Raw genomic sequence first — 17,088 nt, 5'->3', positions numbered from 1 at the left:
GCCTATGCAGGAAGGTGTGCTGACTATCACATTGCATCGAGGCTGAGGAAGATGCTCTTTTAGTTTTGTCAGAAGCTCAGAGAAAGATACTTTCCATAGATAAGAAGATGAGAGAGAGAGAGAGTAGAGATGTAACTGATAAGGGGAATACTAACACAAAGGATGAAAGGGTTGTGGTTTGGCTCAGTAAACCGGTAATAGGATGCTTTCCACCTCTGGATGACTGGAAGTCCCATATGAAAACAATATAGTAGCCTTAAGCAGCTTTTCAGAGTGTGCTGCAGCTCTGCAGGAAATGTACCGTATGGTGACTCGTTTTCCAAGCCCAGGATAATCCCTGTGCTTTGCCATACTTTGTAAATCTGGATTTTATGCATATCCCTAAAGCTACATTTAGTCATGTCCCTGATTGTTGTTTCTTATAAAACATAATGCCTTCTGGTACAGCACTTCCCGTAGTAGCATGTCAGTGTGTCTCAAACAGTCACATTGTGGCAAAAAAAACAATACATGTATTAACCAGACTCTAGGGAATCATTGAAATGTAATACTGAAAATGACTGAGACACTGCGGCTTAAAATAAACTGGTATTCTGTACAAGGTTACATGGGGGCAACATGCTAAATAGGCAAAGGTGAACATTTTTTTAAATGTTTTTAAACACTGCGCCTAGTAGCCTGCCATAAAGAATAACACAAACCATTTAACTCTAAAAGTAAAGGACCTTTTCACCATGGTAGTTTTACAAGGAACTTTGATTTCATAGAATTGTAAAATTAATTAAATGAATTATATGACCAATTACAGCTGGCTGCCACAGCTGTACATAAAATGCGAAACTATTTTGAGAACAGTGGGCAAACTAATATTATGCGACACAAACTAACTTATCTTATTTTCATGTATTCATTCTTTTACCAAGAATTAATCCATTAAAACCGAGGCATCATTTATAAGGGTGTCCTGGCAGGATAATGTATCTTATGTTGAGCTGTATATTAATATTTTATGAAAAAATGCAATCTAAAAAATTAATAAATGAGAATGATTATTTGCAACACACAAAAATAGAACTGCCCAATGTTTTTTTTGTTTTGTTTTGTTTTTAATAGCTGTCAGGTGTTACCTTCATATTGAAAATGAACATTGTCATAAATCAGCGTTAACTAAACAATATATTTTGTTTAAAATATATGCTGACAAAAATACTTCAATGGCGTATTGAAGTAGGCTATACTTTATATTCAGAATACTGTTTGTCTTAAAACAGAACACAGTTACTGTATCTCCAAAGAATACCCTCTCCCTTTGAGTAATTATATAAAAAGACAGACTAATTAACATATGCTTGTTTGAAATTTACAAGTGCTTGAGGCATTTTCAGTCATTGAAATTCGGTCACTACTGTGGGATTTATTTATTTATTTATTTTTGTTCACACATTTAAATAAAAAGTAGTGACATTTTTCAGTTGGAGTACCTGAGTATATAATGGAGTAAAAGAAAAAAAAAAGAAAAAATACTGTTTAATTGACTTTTTTATTATTAAACTACATTCATTATGAGCAGACATTCACAAGAGGCTGATACCAGACAGGGCCTGGGGCTGCTTTGCAGCTCCGGGACACAGCATCTGTTCCTTGGAATAATGTATGTTCATTTACAATCCCTGTCTGTTTATGACTATGTCAGTGTGGCGCAATGACCTTCCCTTCACTTCCAGTGACAAGAGTTCAAATCCAGACCCTCGGGTCCCTCAACGGACTTCTCACTGATCTAAAGCTGAAATAATTCATTATTAGCAGTGTGGGGGTTCTGAAAATGCTATTGATAGCTTCAGTCAATACTGTGTTCACTATACAGCAGGATTTAAAAACGACCTTTTGGAACTCTTTATATTAACAAAACAGCCAGTAATTATTGTATTACCTGTACATTATCACTATTAGCAGTTCTTACTATGTTATTACAGGTAATTAACAAATTAATTACACTGTAATTACTATTAAGTGTGTTACTCAGTAATTGTTGATGAAGCTCAGTCAAGTGCCATATGCCTGACTTTATGAATAGCTACTGTATGTATTTTAAATATATAATAAGAACAAAAAATGCTTTTGGTTATAATGTGTTATTAACAAAGATCCCTTATAGTCATAGAGGAAGTGTATAACATTTATACATTTATAATGTTATTTCACTACTTTCAATCATGCCTTTTTCACTTGTTGGACTGAATACATTTTGATATTTTTTAAAGAAAAGTCTAATAACAGCATCAGCCAGCTGCCAAGAAATGTTTCATGCTTCAAAACTCAAAGCTTAGTGGAGAATAAAAGCCTATTATTTCAAACTCATCAGGTATCAACAGGGGGATATTGCTGCTATTATTATTATTATTATTATTATTATTATTATTATTATTATTATTATTATTATTATTATTATTATTATTATTATTATTATTATTATTATTATTGTTATTATTAATTTATTTATTAGCAGATGCCCTTATCCAGGGCGACTTACAATTGTTACAAGTTATCACATTATTTTTATTTTTACATACAATTACCCATTTACACAGTTGGGTTTTTACTGGAGCAATCTAGGTAAAGTACCTTGCTCAAGGGTACATACTCATTGTAAGAATGTGAAAATTCAAGGAAATTCATTATTAGAATGTGGTCTTTTAATTCCAGTCTCTGTGTTTCTATATAGCTTAAAACAAGGATTTAAACATTTAAACATGACATTGTGTAACCCTTAAGATTGACAAGTTCACCATACACTTGAATGTAAATAACTAAAATGGCCAGATAATCCTAAATACCTGCGAACGGTTTTGAATTCTACAGAAACCCAACTTCCTTTGGTAATCAGTAAAGAAAACCAGACAGCTGCCAGAGGTACATACTTCAAAACAGCAGCAGAAACAAACCTGCATACCTTGGAACAGGCAGATATATAACCCATTAATCCCTTTTTTTATACATATATATATATATATATTAATCCTTTTTATATATAATATTTTTATAGAATAGGATTTATGAAAATGTATCAAGATATGATAATAAGAAACACATACTTTTTATAATTTCTTAGAATAAAATTACATATTTTCAACTATTACAAATTTCACTCATCTTATTTTCAAATTAATGGCGGGTGGTTTGGTGCTGTTAAGTATTTACACTCATTTTTTTCTCTCCTACCCTGCCTAGTCATACTAGCTGATACCCCAGCCAACTACCCACCACATAAAGAACCAATAAACACACGGGGGCTCAAAAAAGCCAGTGTTTTATTATCTTGGAAATTCTGCAGGCTTTGTCTTTTTCATGTTAGCAATGGAAATCAGTGTATGCAAGCCACGACTTTTTACATCCAATGGAGCTCTCTGACGCCTGTTTGTATTCTTTCAGGCATTTCTCTATACTGTGTACACATTAGAAACCCAAGTGTTTGGTTTATCTGACCATGTTTTCTTAATGGAAGCTCTAGCTAGACCGACTCACACTATAACAACTCTCATAAACTAATACAGTAATCCATTGTGTATCGTTTATCTGCCACGATCATACTCTTCAGCAATGTTAGTTTATTATTGAACAGAGATTAGTTCAGAGATTATAGATCCTACCAAAGTTTTCATACATTGTGTTGTATGTGATCCGTGTGCTGCCATTGCTTGTAGTGTCACGTGAGCTGTTCAGTGAGCTGACATGTAAATAAATCCTGTTCGCCTGCGGGGCGTATCAACTTCAACCTCCGTCTCGATCTCCTGCCTGTCACTCAGCAGCGAATGCATGCACCCACATGGCAGACGACTACTCTGTCACAAGCATTAATACCCTGTATCTTTCTAAACAAGGGATTTAGGGGAGCGAGCTCCATAATAAAAGCTGGATCTCAAAACAATAATTGTGTGAATATAGTAATTGTTACAGCTGTGTATAATGGTATTTAAAACAGGATTCATTCATCCGCCATTTTATATAACCGCTCTTACTCTGGTCCCAGAACAGTCGGATATGCGACGGATTACTGTACATTGGATTTCTTCCCCTTGGCTTGAACTGTTGTGCAGTTATTAGAAATGCAAACACATTTTACATTCAAGTGAACAATACCACAGTACCACTAATTGCTAGTGGTTGGATGATAGAGTTGACTCCATTAATGATATTTCTCCATTTCAGATGCTGTTTTAGTCTAAGGTTTTGTTGCATATTAAAAAAATTGACACAGGACATTTTAAATGTTTGGGGCATTTAGAGTTTCCAACACCTACATGGGCTATTTTCATCATTACTATTCACAGGGTTAAACTTCTAAGTAGCTGGTAGTCCACCAAGGTTCAGATATTAAATATTAATTCATGAGAATTTTATAAACCATGTTTTATTCACACTTTGCCACGATTTATGATTCCCTCTGCTCTTAATGTCTTAGAATGTCATTAGTTTCTGGATGTGCAATTAAACCCAATGCATAATTCATCTGCTGTCCTCAGCAAATGCTCTCTGGTGTGCTCTTGAGGTCTGACTGACAATTGCATTCTCTCAAGTTTTGTTTTTTTTTGTCACAAAGTTAGATACAATTGAAGTTAACAGGTAACAGGCTAAAACAGAGTTCAACATGCCCCATTACTCACAAGGGAAATAAGCTTGGGTCTTCACTGCTGAAAGTACTTTGGTGCATACAGTATAAATAACTGGAATGTTGTTGACAGAGTGATGTAGGCCACCATAGGACTTAATAGACAAAGCAACATATAGTGGCTAAATTAAAAAACAAAACCCTTTGATTAGAAAGCAGTCATTACATTATTCAGTAACCCTCTGAATAATGTAATATTCTTCAGTATTTTATAGTTATCCACATTGCCAGTAATTCCATTACATTAAAGATAACAATGACAATAGTGCTTTTTAAAATGTACTATGCCCCTAATCCATGTATACAAAAAGGGGGAAAAATATTTTTTTAGATTTATTTATTTATTTAACCAGGAGGTTTACCCATTGAGACCATGGCCTCTTTTACAAGGGCAACCTGGAAAACAATAAAAGAAGAAACTTAATCAATCGCATACAGAGATCAAAGTAATGTTACATTTAAACTATATTCAGGCTTTTAGCTTTGATTGTCAGGAGGCATGAACAAAACATAGCTGCTTGCATAGCTTTCTACCTTGTTTTTAATTTAGTATGCCAATATTCTGCAAGCCACAGGGGACACATTTTTAAAAAATATTGCTGCTTAGTATGTGTATTTGCCAAAGGAAATGTGATAGAACTTAAAGTGTATTGTAAATTAGCATGCAAAATGCTTCATGTGAAATTGAGAAAGCTCACCCTTAACCCGCAGTTTAGAAAAAACATATCATCTAGCTAAACTTCATTTAAAGAGGGGGGAAGGTTTAAGATGTGAAAATGCCATACCAACAAACATAAAGCACAGCAATACCATACCATTTTGCAATGACTTAATTCAAGTGAAACAAACATACAGCTGAGCAAGGTGTAAAAGAAAAGCAAACAAAGATCTCTGTGGTGTACCCACGGGTTTCAGTCTCTTCAAGGGCACTTTTATGATGAACATAATTGTTGGTTTCTTATGGTATGTCAAAGCAATCACTACTCTGACCTTTGTGCCTCTTATTGATCTGCCATATTAAACATGCTTTCTATCCTTTTACCCAGGTCACTTGCATTTAAAGGCTTGTAGGGTTTAAGATCATTAACTTACCCTCCAAGGAATATGGATATGATCCATATACTCATGTTTATCACCTTGAGAAATCAAAGGTTCACACAGCTGTGTGTAAATACACGTTGACCTTTAAAACTATCTATGGCCTTTCCTGTTTCGCTTAGGGCACCTTGACTAAGATATTGGTCGGGTATAAGTTATACTTTACATCTTGTGATTTATTGGTAGCTGTTAATTAAACCAAATGCTTAAGTAATGCCCTGTGTGTCAAGACTTACTGCTTAAGTAAAACATAATGGAATCATAGTAATTCATAGGTAAGCATGGTGAAGATAAGTATGACAAAGCATGGTAAATTCCTCTAATTGTTAGAGAGCAGTATGTGGAGTCACGTCAGGGTCGTAATACCAAATCTCCCATCTGAAATGTTCTTGTTCATGCATACTTCCAGCTCAAGTGGGCTAATAGGGGTTATGCAACCCATTTTGTTAATTATTTTTTGTTGGACAGCACTTTAAACATCTTTTAAATAATGATAATAATGTTATTTGTACGCACTTATTATTTTCCATGTACACACCTTCTCTGCACCAGTTAACACAAGACTTTATGTTACTGTATCATCAGCCAAAAATGGAGGAATCACCTATCCAGAATTTGGTCCATTGGGGTTGGAATGACCTTCATGTAAGTTACACAGTTACTTACAAAATCACATGAACACCCTGATCTGGACACCTTGGGGGGCTAATATAAATATACAGTACAATAAACAATCGTCTAGTGATATATCAAAGCTTCTAGACACTGTTTAATAAAGTAGCTACATATGGTAGACAGGCAAACAAGAAAAACAAACTGACAAGGCCAGTTCAGTACCAACTGCAAAGCATTGGGGGGGGGGGGGGGGTGGTAATATAGTGTCTGGGCACTGCAACTGCCATGGCTGGCTGCTTTGAATAAAGTGCAATCTCAGGAATTCCTCTGGAAACATGCCTGTGTCCAAACATGTTCAGTAACACATATGGCTTTTTATTCCAGGATGAAAATGTCAGGATATATTTCATAGAACTGTTCACATGTGGAAGGATCCAAGCTGTGACTTGCATGCATTGTGCTGACCTAAATATTTAAAATGACTGAATACAAGGTTTCAAAAGCCAGTAAAACTGAACATCAGGAGTGAATTTGTTATGTTGAACAGATTTTAAAAATCATGTTGTGACAGGGAGGACCCTGTCGCTGGTTCAGCTGCGCTGCTGCTGTGGTAAACAGGAAGTCGCCGTGAGGATGCCGGGACTCCGGGAGCCCAGAAATAGGTCAGTTTAGGGGATTTAATCCGAAACAGTAAAGTGAGGGTTAGTAGTGTAGTAGGTTCCTGGAGCAGGATGTTCCTTTTAGTGGGACTAGTGTGCGCTATTTGTGGGCAAACTTTTATTTTTAGCTTTGTTTTGTTTTGTTTTCTTTATTAAATCTGGCGCTAGGATTACCAATTTCAGTGCCCTAGCGTCGGGGCCTGTGTTGTAATTAAATCTGTGTGCCTGTGCGGCGTGTCAACACCCACTGATCTGTGTCTGATTCAGTATTATTCAGTGACGACCGACATATGTAACAGCACCCTGTTCCAAATATCATAAACGATTATGCTGAATCTACCATAAGGAATATAAAGAATATACAGTATATATACAAATCATTATCTTCCTAATGATTTTATGCACTGTATCTACTGGAGGGCGCTTCAGCATATAAGAGACTTGCAGCAGTCGGTAAGAACAGTGGACTAGCAACTGAACATTTTCACTTGAGATATTCCTATAAAATAATATAGGAAAATAAGAACAATATTGACATAAGGTTTATATGCCACAGAGTTTTCTTGTTAGGATTGTGTGTTGGCAGAAATCATTCAAGTGTTATATTTCTTAAACCTACATTTTTTGTAATGTATTATACTATAAAAGGCAATGATACAAAAATGTGATATACATGTAGAAGAGCTTTAATCTTTGTTTTACAGATCGAAGAATGGATTCTAGACTATAGAATGGAACCGTCAGCAGCTCCAGTTTGATTCTGGAACAAGATGGGAGTTTTACAGACTGGTTTCATGGTGAAGATGGAAAAGTGGCAACAACTTTTTACAGAAAACAGGGGAAATGAAGCTGGTGCAGTAATACCAAAAGATCAGTTGTAATATATTAGATGTTATCATATTATGCAAACAAGGCTTGGCATGTTCAGCACAGTTGATTCAGAACACATAAATGTGTTGTTATGGCACAGCAACACCATAATAATCATGGCCCTGCTGGTTAAAGCATTTGTAGGAGCAAAGCAAAGCTCTCACAGGTATGGTGTTGATTTTACTGGTAATCTTCATCTCCTACAAACAAAGAGAGCAGTATAATATTACCTATGTGTATATATATATATATATATATATATATATATATATATATATATATATATATATATATATATGGGAGCACAAAGGCTTAGTAGTCTCAATTGCAGTAACATGGTACTATATCAGGACCATGTTAGCTCCAAATCCATTCTTTTGCCAGAAAGTAATGTTTAGTTCTGCAAGTGTTCATTCAGGGTAATAAAATAATTTAATGGGTGACTTTATAAATTAATTTTAATGAACCTTTATCCCATTTAAGCTGCACCCAGAATGTTACCATGAGAACCCCAGACGAACCATATTCTGATCAGACTAAATATTTACCTTCCTTATATTCACAAACTTCACGCATTCCAGCCAAATGTTCAGAAAGCCCTTCCCACACAAGGCGCACATGCTTGCTTCAGAAAGCATAATCCTAACCTCTGGATAGCGTGTGATAGCCACTCGGACTTCAGAGAGACGGACTCTCAGCTCCTTTAGAATATACCTTGCTGTGATCTCCTAACAATTAAAACAAAGAATGAAATAAGAAAATTAAAGTATACAAGATAACATTTTAAAATAATGTCCGCAAATGTATAATGAATTCCGACTGAATACTACAGAAATAACACCTGAATATCTTATGCGCTCCCCGAGTTCTGAAGTAATTCATTTTGAATTCAGCCTGTTAATTCATGTGGATTTAATTACCTGTATTCATTCCATGTTCTTTTGTAACAATTTATATTGCTCACCTGTATAAGGCATGCATTCATGCATGCATCAACACTTTTCACAATCCCCTGGCAGCGATTAAGAGGGTATGAATGCATACTATACATGTTAGCAAAAAGGAAGGTAAAAATGAATAAGGGTAATTAAATACACAATAGGGCTGAATTCAAAATTAATTACTTCAGAACTCAGAGGAAGTGCAGAAGATATTCAGGTTATTTCTGTGGCATTCAGCCAGAATTCATTATGAATCTGTGGCCATTATTTTAAAGTGTTACTTTATACAAAAATATGACTATATTGCTTTTAGCACAAATACAGTGTTATAAAAGTTTTCCATTGTAAATTCTGTGAATGCCATTTCCATGCGTATACAGTATCACACATACATAGTAAACAAGTTTGCATTTCACTTGCTTTTTTTACCTACTTGTGATTTACCATGCTTGCCTGTGATTTACATTGCATTCACGGTACTCTGCTATACAGCAGTAACTTTTAATAGCTTTTTCAACCTACATCATTTTACCTTTATAATGAACTGCGATGACATTTAATAAACTTTATAGGCTTCTAACTTACTGTAGTTCTATGTAATCTGTAGTTTGTTTAAAAGTCATTTTCAAGCTCGTGTTCGGAAACTATAGTTAAGGAATGCGTCCTTTTTAAACACAAAAAAGTAAAGCATTGGGTTCAGGCATTAGGTTGAACATTTGTGAAGTGATTACTTAGAATTAGACAAAGTCAATACACCTGCATTTGAACAATTCCACCACAATAAATGTGGTTAAAAAAACAAAATTACTTTGACTAACATGTCTTGTTATTGTCTTGTATTGGGTAAACAGGAAGACAAACAGCTAGAGACACAGCTGAATTAATTATTAATTTAGAACAGGAGTATATTTGTTCAGACATTTAAATACCTTTAAAGATAAGATTTCCTCGTCTTGTATAGACGGGACGAGCTTTTTCTGAAGGAAAGGATTGTCTTCACAGTAAAGTTCATCCAGTAACAGTTCATTGAACTGAAGTAGAAAAAAAGAAAGAAAATTATTTCCAAAATCATACATTACAGACAACATTCCTCAAAATGCATTCTTACCAGATGTGAAATTTGATGTTGAACCTCCTTTGTGTTGTTTTTGACAACTTCTGATATTTCAGACAAAGACAGATTGGGACAAAGGAGATAAATTGCAGCGTATAAAGCCACGGTATAAAGGGCTGTCTAATAAAGGGGGAGCACTTTATAAAACAGTCCTAGCAGACAGTGGTTATATTCACATGAAATGGACTGTTTATGATGGTGCTAGAAGTAGCTTGCTATTGGAACAACTTTCAACAAAAAAAATCACATACAAATTTGGGCCAAAGGAAACCCCTCCAGCCATTATACTTACAGTTGCTGGAAACATCTTCAGCTGGTTTCCTGCCACATCTATCACTCGAAGTTTCCTTAATTTGTGAATCCCCTGTGGTAAAAGACAGGTAGTGGTCACATTTGCATAAAAAATATAAAAATGAAATGGTTACACAGATGACATTATTATGATACTAAAAAGTTGTCCCAAAATCAATGTATTAATTTGGACACTGCTTTGCAGTGACTATGGACACAGAGGAAAATCATTTAACCATGTTTCCATACTGTATGTAGATGCATATGTAGCATATGTCATTTTTTGCTGTTGTTAACAACATTAAAAGCACAGTAAAGTTTAGTAAAACAAACATTGGAAGCCACTGATACGGTAAAGCATGAAAAAACATGATAAACTAGTTTAAGATTTCATGAAAACACTGTGTAACAATTTTTTTTTTTTTTTTGTTCCTGGGTAGTAAGTGTTATTTCCTAATTGCTTATGCCTCAAAAGTATAGAAAATGGCTATTATTCCCCACAAACTTTGCTTTTGTGACCAGGACAATGATATTTTGAAATTTACCTATTTTCCAGAACATTCCAGATAGATTCAGTGCTGAGTAAACTTGGAGTAACTTCTAGAACTTTCTAGAACTTTCCAGTAATATAAATAGTAGTATAAATACAGGGGCCTTAAGCCCACCAGTTCAGTTTAGTTCCAGCTGCCTAAGTGGATACATATATGCATTTTTCTGAGATGGCATCAAGGTCATAGGAGACTTCAAAATGGTGGCATTCCTGATGGGTCTCCAAGGCAGTTTTACCAAGTTTCCCTGCTATCTTTGCCTTTGGGGCAGCAGGGACACCAAGGCGCACTACCACAGGTGGGACTGGCCACAGCGGACAGAGTTCTTTGTGGGGAGGAACAACGTCAAGTGGGAGCCACTGGTGGACCCCCGGAAGGTGCTGATGCCACCACTGCACATCAAATTGGGCCTTATGAAACAATTTGTCAGAGCTCTAGATAAGGAGTCGGCAGCCTTCAAGTACCTTCAAGACGTCTTCCCTAAGCTGTCTGAGGCAAAGGTCAAAGCCGGTGTCTTCATCGGACCACAGATAAAGAAGATCCTGGAGTGCAATGAATTCCCCAAGAAGCTCACTAGTAAGGAGAAAGCGGCTTGGAACAGCTTTGTCGCAGTGGTTCGGGGCTTCCTGGGCAATCACAAGGCTGAAAACTATGTGGAGCTGGTTGAGACTCTGGTGAAGAACTACGGCACAATGGGCTGTAGGATGTCCCTCAAAGTCCATATCCTTGATGCTCATCTTGATAAATTCAAGGAGAAAATGGGAGCGTACTCGGAGGAGCAAGGCGAGCGCTTCCACCAGGATATATAACGAGAACATGATGGGAGACTACATTTGGGGGCTGATTCGTGAAAGTGATTTACAGTATAATCGTAAATGTCGAAAAACTACTCACTTCTAAATCTTTTGTAGTCATTTCTGTATACTTTAGTATAAATACATGTTAATTTGGATTCATATGTTGTTTTTTTCTGACTTTATGTGAACGAAAAGAGACAAATTCGCCCGTTTTCTCATTGGAAATAGGTACATTTCAAAATATCACTGTCCTGGTCACAAAAGCAAAGTTTGTGGGGAATAATAGCCATTTTCTATACTTTTGAGGCATAAGCAATTAGGAAATAACACTTACTACCCAGGAACAAAAATTGTGTTACATAGTGAAATCAAAGGTTAATAGCAGGTAAAGGTACATTTTTCACCTTGGAATTATAATAAAGTGCAGTGTTTAATAACAATATGTGGGGGAAGGAGTACAAACAGCAACCTCTAATATGTGGGAATGGTTTTGAAATTAATGCAATACGAACTGCCCAAGTTGAAATGAGACAGATACATAGATACAGTACATAGATAGATAGCTAGCTAGATAGATAGGTTGATAGGTAGATATTCAGACACCAGAAACACATACTTCAGGGAGCTCGTTCAGACAGTTTCTTGACACACGGAGCTTGGTAAGGTTTGCTAGTAAGCAGAACTCAGGAGGCAATGTTGTGAGGTTATTATTGGATAGCTGAAGCTCTGAAAGTTTCTCTAGAAAGCACAGCTCTAAAGGAAGATTTTTCAGCTTATTGTTGTTTAAACTGAGTTGTTCGAGGTTAATAAGCCTGCCAAAAAGAGAGAGATATGATATTTTAGCATTTTTTATTATTTTAAAATTAACTATGACACTATTGTCTATATGCAACTCATCCTAATGAAATCTGGTCATGGTTCAGTTTCAACCATTACCATAATCTGTGCATATTACGGTACAAAACTTGCCCCTTACAGAAGCTTAAAAACAATACAGACATGGTCTATATACAGTATATATTCCCATTAATTGATATCAGGATAATACCAATGTGAACAAATATTGCACAGTAGTCTGGTTCAGAGAGTTTCCACGATACTGCATTGGGATACTATTTGCATTTCATGGATCGTTATAGCGGTCCTTCTGCTACCATTGTCCATATTTATAATTGTTCATTTTATTTTTCACAAATTTAGTTTTATTTTGTTTTATTTTTCACAAATGTCATTTTATTACATCCATCCATTATCATTAACTGCTTACTCCTTTACTGGGTCGCGGTGAGCCGGAGCCTAACCCGGCATACACAGGGCACAAGGCGAGACTACACCTTGGACGGGACGCCAGTCCATCGCAGGGCACCACACACACACTCACTCACTCACACACTCACACAGAGGGCAATTTAGAGTGACCAATCAACCTGGACAGCATGTCTTTGGACTGTGGGAGGAAACCGGAGTACCCGGAGAAAACCAACGCGAACACGGGGAGAACATGCAAACTCCACACAGACAGTACCCTAGGCCGGATTCGAACCTAGGACCCTGGCGCTGTGAGGCAGCAGCGCCAACCACTACGCCACCGTACTCTTTTTTTATTTAAACATAAAGACTTTGACATAAAGAGTCCTTGCACAGAAAAATTATTTAGTTACCATAATTTCTCATGAGCGGCATTAACTGTAACGTACAGTCCCCCACTCTTTTCAATTAACTGCCTATTTACAGTAAATGCTGCCCATGCCCTCTATAAAAATACAATAAGATAAAATAAAAATATATATATTTACACTGCACTACTATTGTGGGGCTGTCATAATCTACTTATTAAATAAAACGATAGGAATTGTATTTCAATCCCATTGCACTGAAGCAGGGCTCCAGTATACAGCAAGCTTGGGGTTTCTCAGTATTTAAACAATAAGCAAAGAAGATCCATTCAAATTCATTCAAAACCAAAACAGCATTTGCTCCAGTGCAAAGTTTGCACCACTTGAAATAAAACAAAGAATTAGCATACTAATACAAAATATAAGCAAACAAGCCATATTTTCCCCCAAAGGAAAAGTATTAATAAACAGCTAATGCTTGATGACAGTATCTTCCCAAATGACTCACTCCAAATTATACACCTGTGCAAGTGCTAGTCAGAGCTTCCGTTTCCCTTCAGACTGTGTCTATGGTAATGGCTGAGCCTTGACAACTACGACTGCAAGTAGTTATTTAAAGTATTTTTTTGTATAAACCTCCCAATTTAAAAATGTCTATGCTTGCTTTATAATTATTTTTTGTTTTACTTCGTTTCATATTTGCATTTAGTTTTATTTCGTTTTATATGTTGCATTTTGTTTTATTTCGTGCTATTCCGTGTTTGTGAAAAACACGGGGTTCTACTCATAACCATTTCATCGCCATTGATGGGTCAATAAAATACACATAAAATACCTATAAAATGCTATTTATTACCATTGGATATCTGGTGGTATTTCCCAGATGTTATTGTTGTTCAGATTCAGGAGGACTAAATTTCTCAGACCGTCTGAAACAAGAAACAGGATTACTATTACAGTATTTTATAATTAAACTGCAATTCCCCTAACCACCAGAGACTGAGTACAATTGTGTTAGGAAGTGGGTTCTAGTGGAGGGAGCTCTTAAGATTGCTCATTTGTGATAATTTATTCTAATTCAAGTAACTTCTAGTAAACATCATTCCGTATGAAAACAAATGTGCTATATTTGAAACTACAAATATACGTTGTTTATTGAATCAGATAGTAAAACGTTTTTACTCTTCATGGGAACATAGCCTTTAGACTTCAGTATCAACATCAGTACAATATTTAAACTAAACAGATCAATCATCTCATCTTGCACTTTGGTGTAGAGTATAGTAAATACAATTTTACAGGTGGCTTACCGAATACACTGCAGGGTATTTTTTCAATTCGGTTTCCAAACAAGTGAAGTTTCCTTAGTGATTTAAGATGCTTCAGTACCACTGGTACCTCTTCAAGGACATTGTTTCCTATGTTGAGCTCTGTCAACTACCAATAAATAAACAAGAGGTAAAACATAGGAGTGGGTTATATTATGTATATTATGTTCTCGTCCACTGGCTATACATTGAGATGTCCATTTTGTACCTACATAGCTCATTTATATTCTAATAATTTCTTTATACCAATTGTAGCATTGCATTTTGGATATACAATTAAATATTCCCCAAGGAGGGGGGCTCCCTAGTGGTGCATCCAGTAAAGGCGCTCTGCGTGGAGTGCAGGATGCGCCCTATAGCCTGGACGTTGCTGGTTCGAGTCCAGGCTATTCCACTGTCGACCATGGATGGGAGTCCCAGGGGTGGCGCACAACTGGCAGAGCGCCGCCTGGTGGGGGAAGGGCTAAAGTCGGCCAAGGTGTCCTCGGCTCACTGCGCACCAACGACCCCTGTAGTCTGGCCGAGCGCCTGCGGAATTGCCTGTAAGCTGCCCAGAGCTGCGTTGTCCTCCGATGCTGTAGCTCTGAGGTATCTGCAGTGTGAAAAGAAGCTGACAGCACATGCTTCGGAGGACACCATGTGTTTGTCTTTGCCACTCCCGAGTCAGTGCGGGGGTGGTAGCTGTGAGCTGAGCCTAAAAAAATAATTGGCTATTCTAAATTGGGAGAAAATCCAAAAAATAATTGGCAACTACTAAATTAAAAAATAAATAAATAAATATTCCCCAAGGAGAATATAGTTGTTATAGTTTACTAAACAACATTTTATTAAAAAAAAAAGACATGTTAATTACTGGAGCATAATGGTTTCATAGGTCCTTTCATGTGTAGGCACTAAATACTGATTACAGTACGGAATTAAATTCTAAAAACAATGAGATACTCACGTTGTTTAGTGATTCCACTTCGCATGGCAGTGTTGCAATACTGTTATTTTGCAGCTGTAGAATTGAAAGCGAAGTTAGTTTCCCAACAGCCTTCGGGACTCTTTTTAGCTTCTTACTGTTCAAGTTTAAAGTTTTTGCATTTCCTTGTATTGCTCTCAGTACAAGAACGTCAGACATATCTGCGATCTGTGGCTATTTAATAGAATAGGCCTATATGTGGCTGTACCAAAACCGTGCGCTGCTGCCCATACAAACCGCTTATGGTGTCCATGGAAACCGGTCGCTCCTAACCTAAAAGGAAAACAAAGTATTACCGCGCTGTGGTGCCTCCCAATTTTCCTGTGAGCGCAACTGAGCCCTCTAGTGTTCCGTTAACATTTAAATAACCTTATAACCATTCAATGAAACATGAGCACAAACGGACACAGTACACTGCTAAAATTTTAATGAGCACCGTTTTTTAGTTTGCTGTTTAAAATTGTATTATAGTAAAAAAAAAAAAAAAAAGCTGTGGCAGAACTAGATGTGTAAAATCTTTCTGAACCCCCATCTAATTCGTTCCTTATTCATGCAAGGAAGAATAGTTATAAAGTTGTTTCATCTAAATATATATATATATATATATATATATATATATATATATATATATATATATATATATATATATATATATATATATATATAAGGCTTAAAAAGCACATTTATATAGTACTTTGGTTTAAAATTGATAAAGCTTGTGTGACACTTCTTGAGATAACACTGTTTAATAGCTATTACTAGCAGCCACTAGAGGGAGACTGTGTCCGTGAAAAGGAAATGTAGCGTCGAGGTGGAAATAGGGTCCAACCAGGCACTTCCCTAACGACTGATATGCTTTTCGGCCAGCAAGATGCTTGACTGCAGAGGTGAAATAACAGATTGCCTTGAATGGAAAATAGAACAAACCGAAAACGTGTTTTTATTTAGTATATTACTAAATGCCATGTTTTAAAATATAATGTTATGTCATTTTATTTTGAAACTGCACACTTGAAACCAAATGGAAGATTCTGTTAGCAAAACCACTATAAATATAAAAATCAGGTTGTATAAGTGGTGCATGCATTTAAAATTAATGTAAAATACACTTCATGATCTATCTATCTATATACATATAACACACACATATACATATACATATATATATACATACATACATATATATATATATATATATATATATATATATATATATATATATATATATATATATATAAAATACACACACACACACACTGCTGTTCAAAAGTCTTAGACATGTTGCATTTTTCTAGCCTGATGCATTATGAGCATCACTCAAAGCCTCCACTAGTGTTTTCTATTATTATAACAACCTTGACTTGCATAAATTAGGAAAAACATTGAAATAGCTTGTATCACTTGATTTTCAAGGTGTGGTATCCGAAGCATAATCAACAAGTACAGAGAAACATTATCTGTAATTGACAAACCCAGGACTGGAAGACCCAAAAAGCTGTCTAACAAGGATGAGCAATACTTGAAGATAATGTCCTTAAGGAACAGTAAGACAAGCTTTGAATTGACAACAGAACTGGCAAA

At 36.0% G+C, this 17,088-nt stretch overlaps 1 protein-coding gene across 1 annotated transcript; it reads right to left on the bottom strand.

The window, feature by feature from the left end:
- Nucleotides 1-7,708: 7,708 nt before the first annotated feature.
- Nucleotides 7,709-16,099, bottom strand: lrrc69 (leucine rich repeat containing 69). The gene is made up of 8 exons (XM_033993779.2): nt 15,490-16,099; nt 14,526-14,652; nt 14,072-14,144; nt 12,216-12,411; nt 10,256-10,327; nt 9,779-9,880; nt 8,457-8,636; nt 7,709-8,108 (listed from the first exon to the last, which is right to left on the bottom strand). The coding sequence occupies exons 1-8, from the start codon at nt 15,664-15,666 to the stop codon at nt 7,998-8,000; spliced, it is 1,038 nt and encodes a 345-aa protein (XP_033849670.1). The 5' UTR covers nt 15,667-16,099; the 3' UTR covers nt 7,709-7,997.
- Between the last annotated feature and the right edge of the window lie 989 nt (nt 16,100-17,088).

The sequence above is a fragment of the Acipenser ruthenus genome, chromosome 3 (genome assembly GCF_902713425.1).
Source record: "Acipenser ruthenus chromosome 3, fAciRut3.2 maternal haplotype, whole genome shotgun sequence".
In the NCBI taxonomy this organism is placed as follows: domain Eukaryota; kingdom Metazoa; phylum Chordata; class Actinopteri; order Acipenseriformes; family Acipenseridae; genus Acipenser; species Acipenser ruthenus.
This window is presented reverse-complemented; position numbering and strand designations above follow the sequence as displayed.

Bases quoted from the DNA above. Each gene is read 5' to 3' on its own strand.
- lrrc69 (XM_033993779.2), bottom strand. From the start codon at position 15,666: ATGTCTGACGTTCTTGTACTGAGAGCAATACAAGGAAATGCAAAAACT. The intron at 14,145-14,525 runs GTAAGCCACCTG...TTCTTGTTTCAG, and splicing joins AATACCCTGCAGTGTATTCG to ACGGTCTGAGAAATTTAGTC. The intron at 8,637-9,778 runs GTATTTAAATGT...TTTAATTGTTAG, and splicing joins AGGAAATCTTATCTTTAAAG to GAGATCACAGCAAGGTATAT.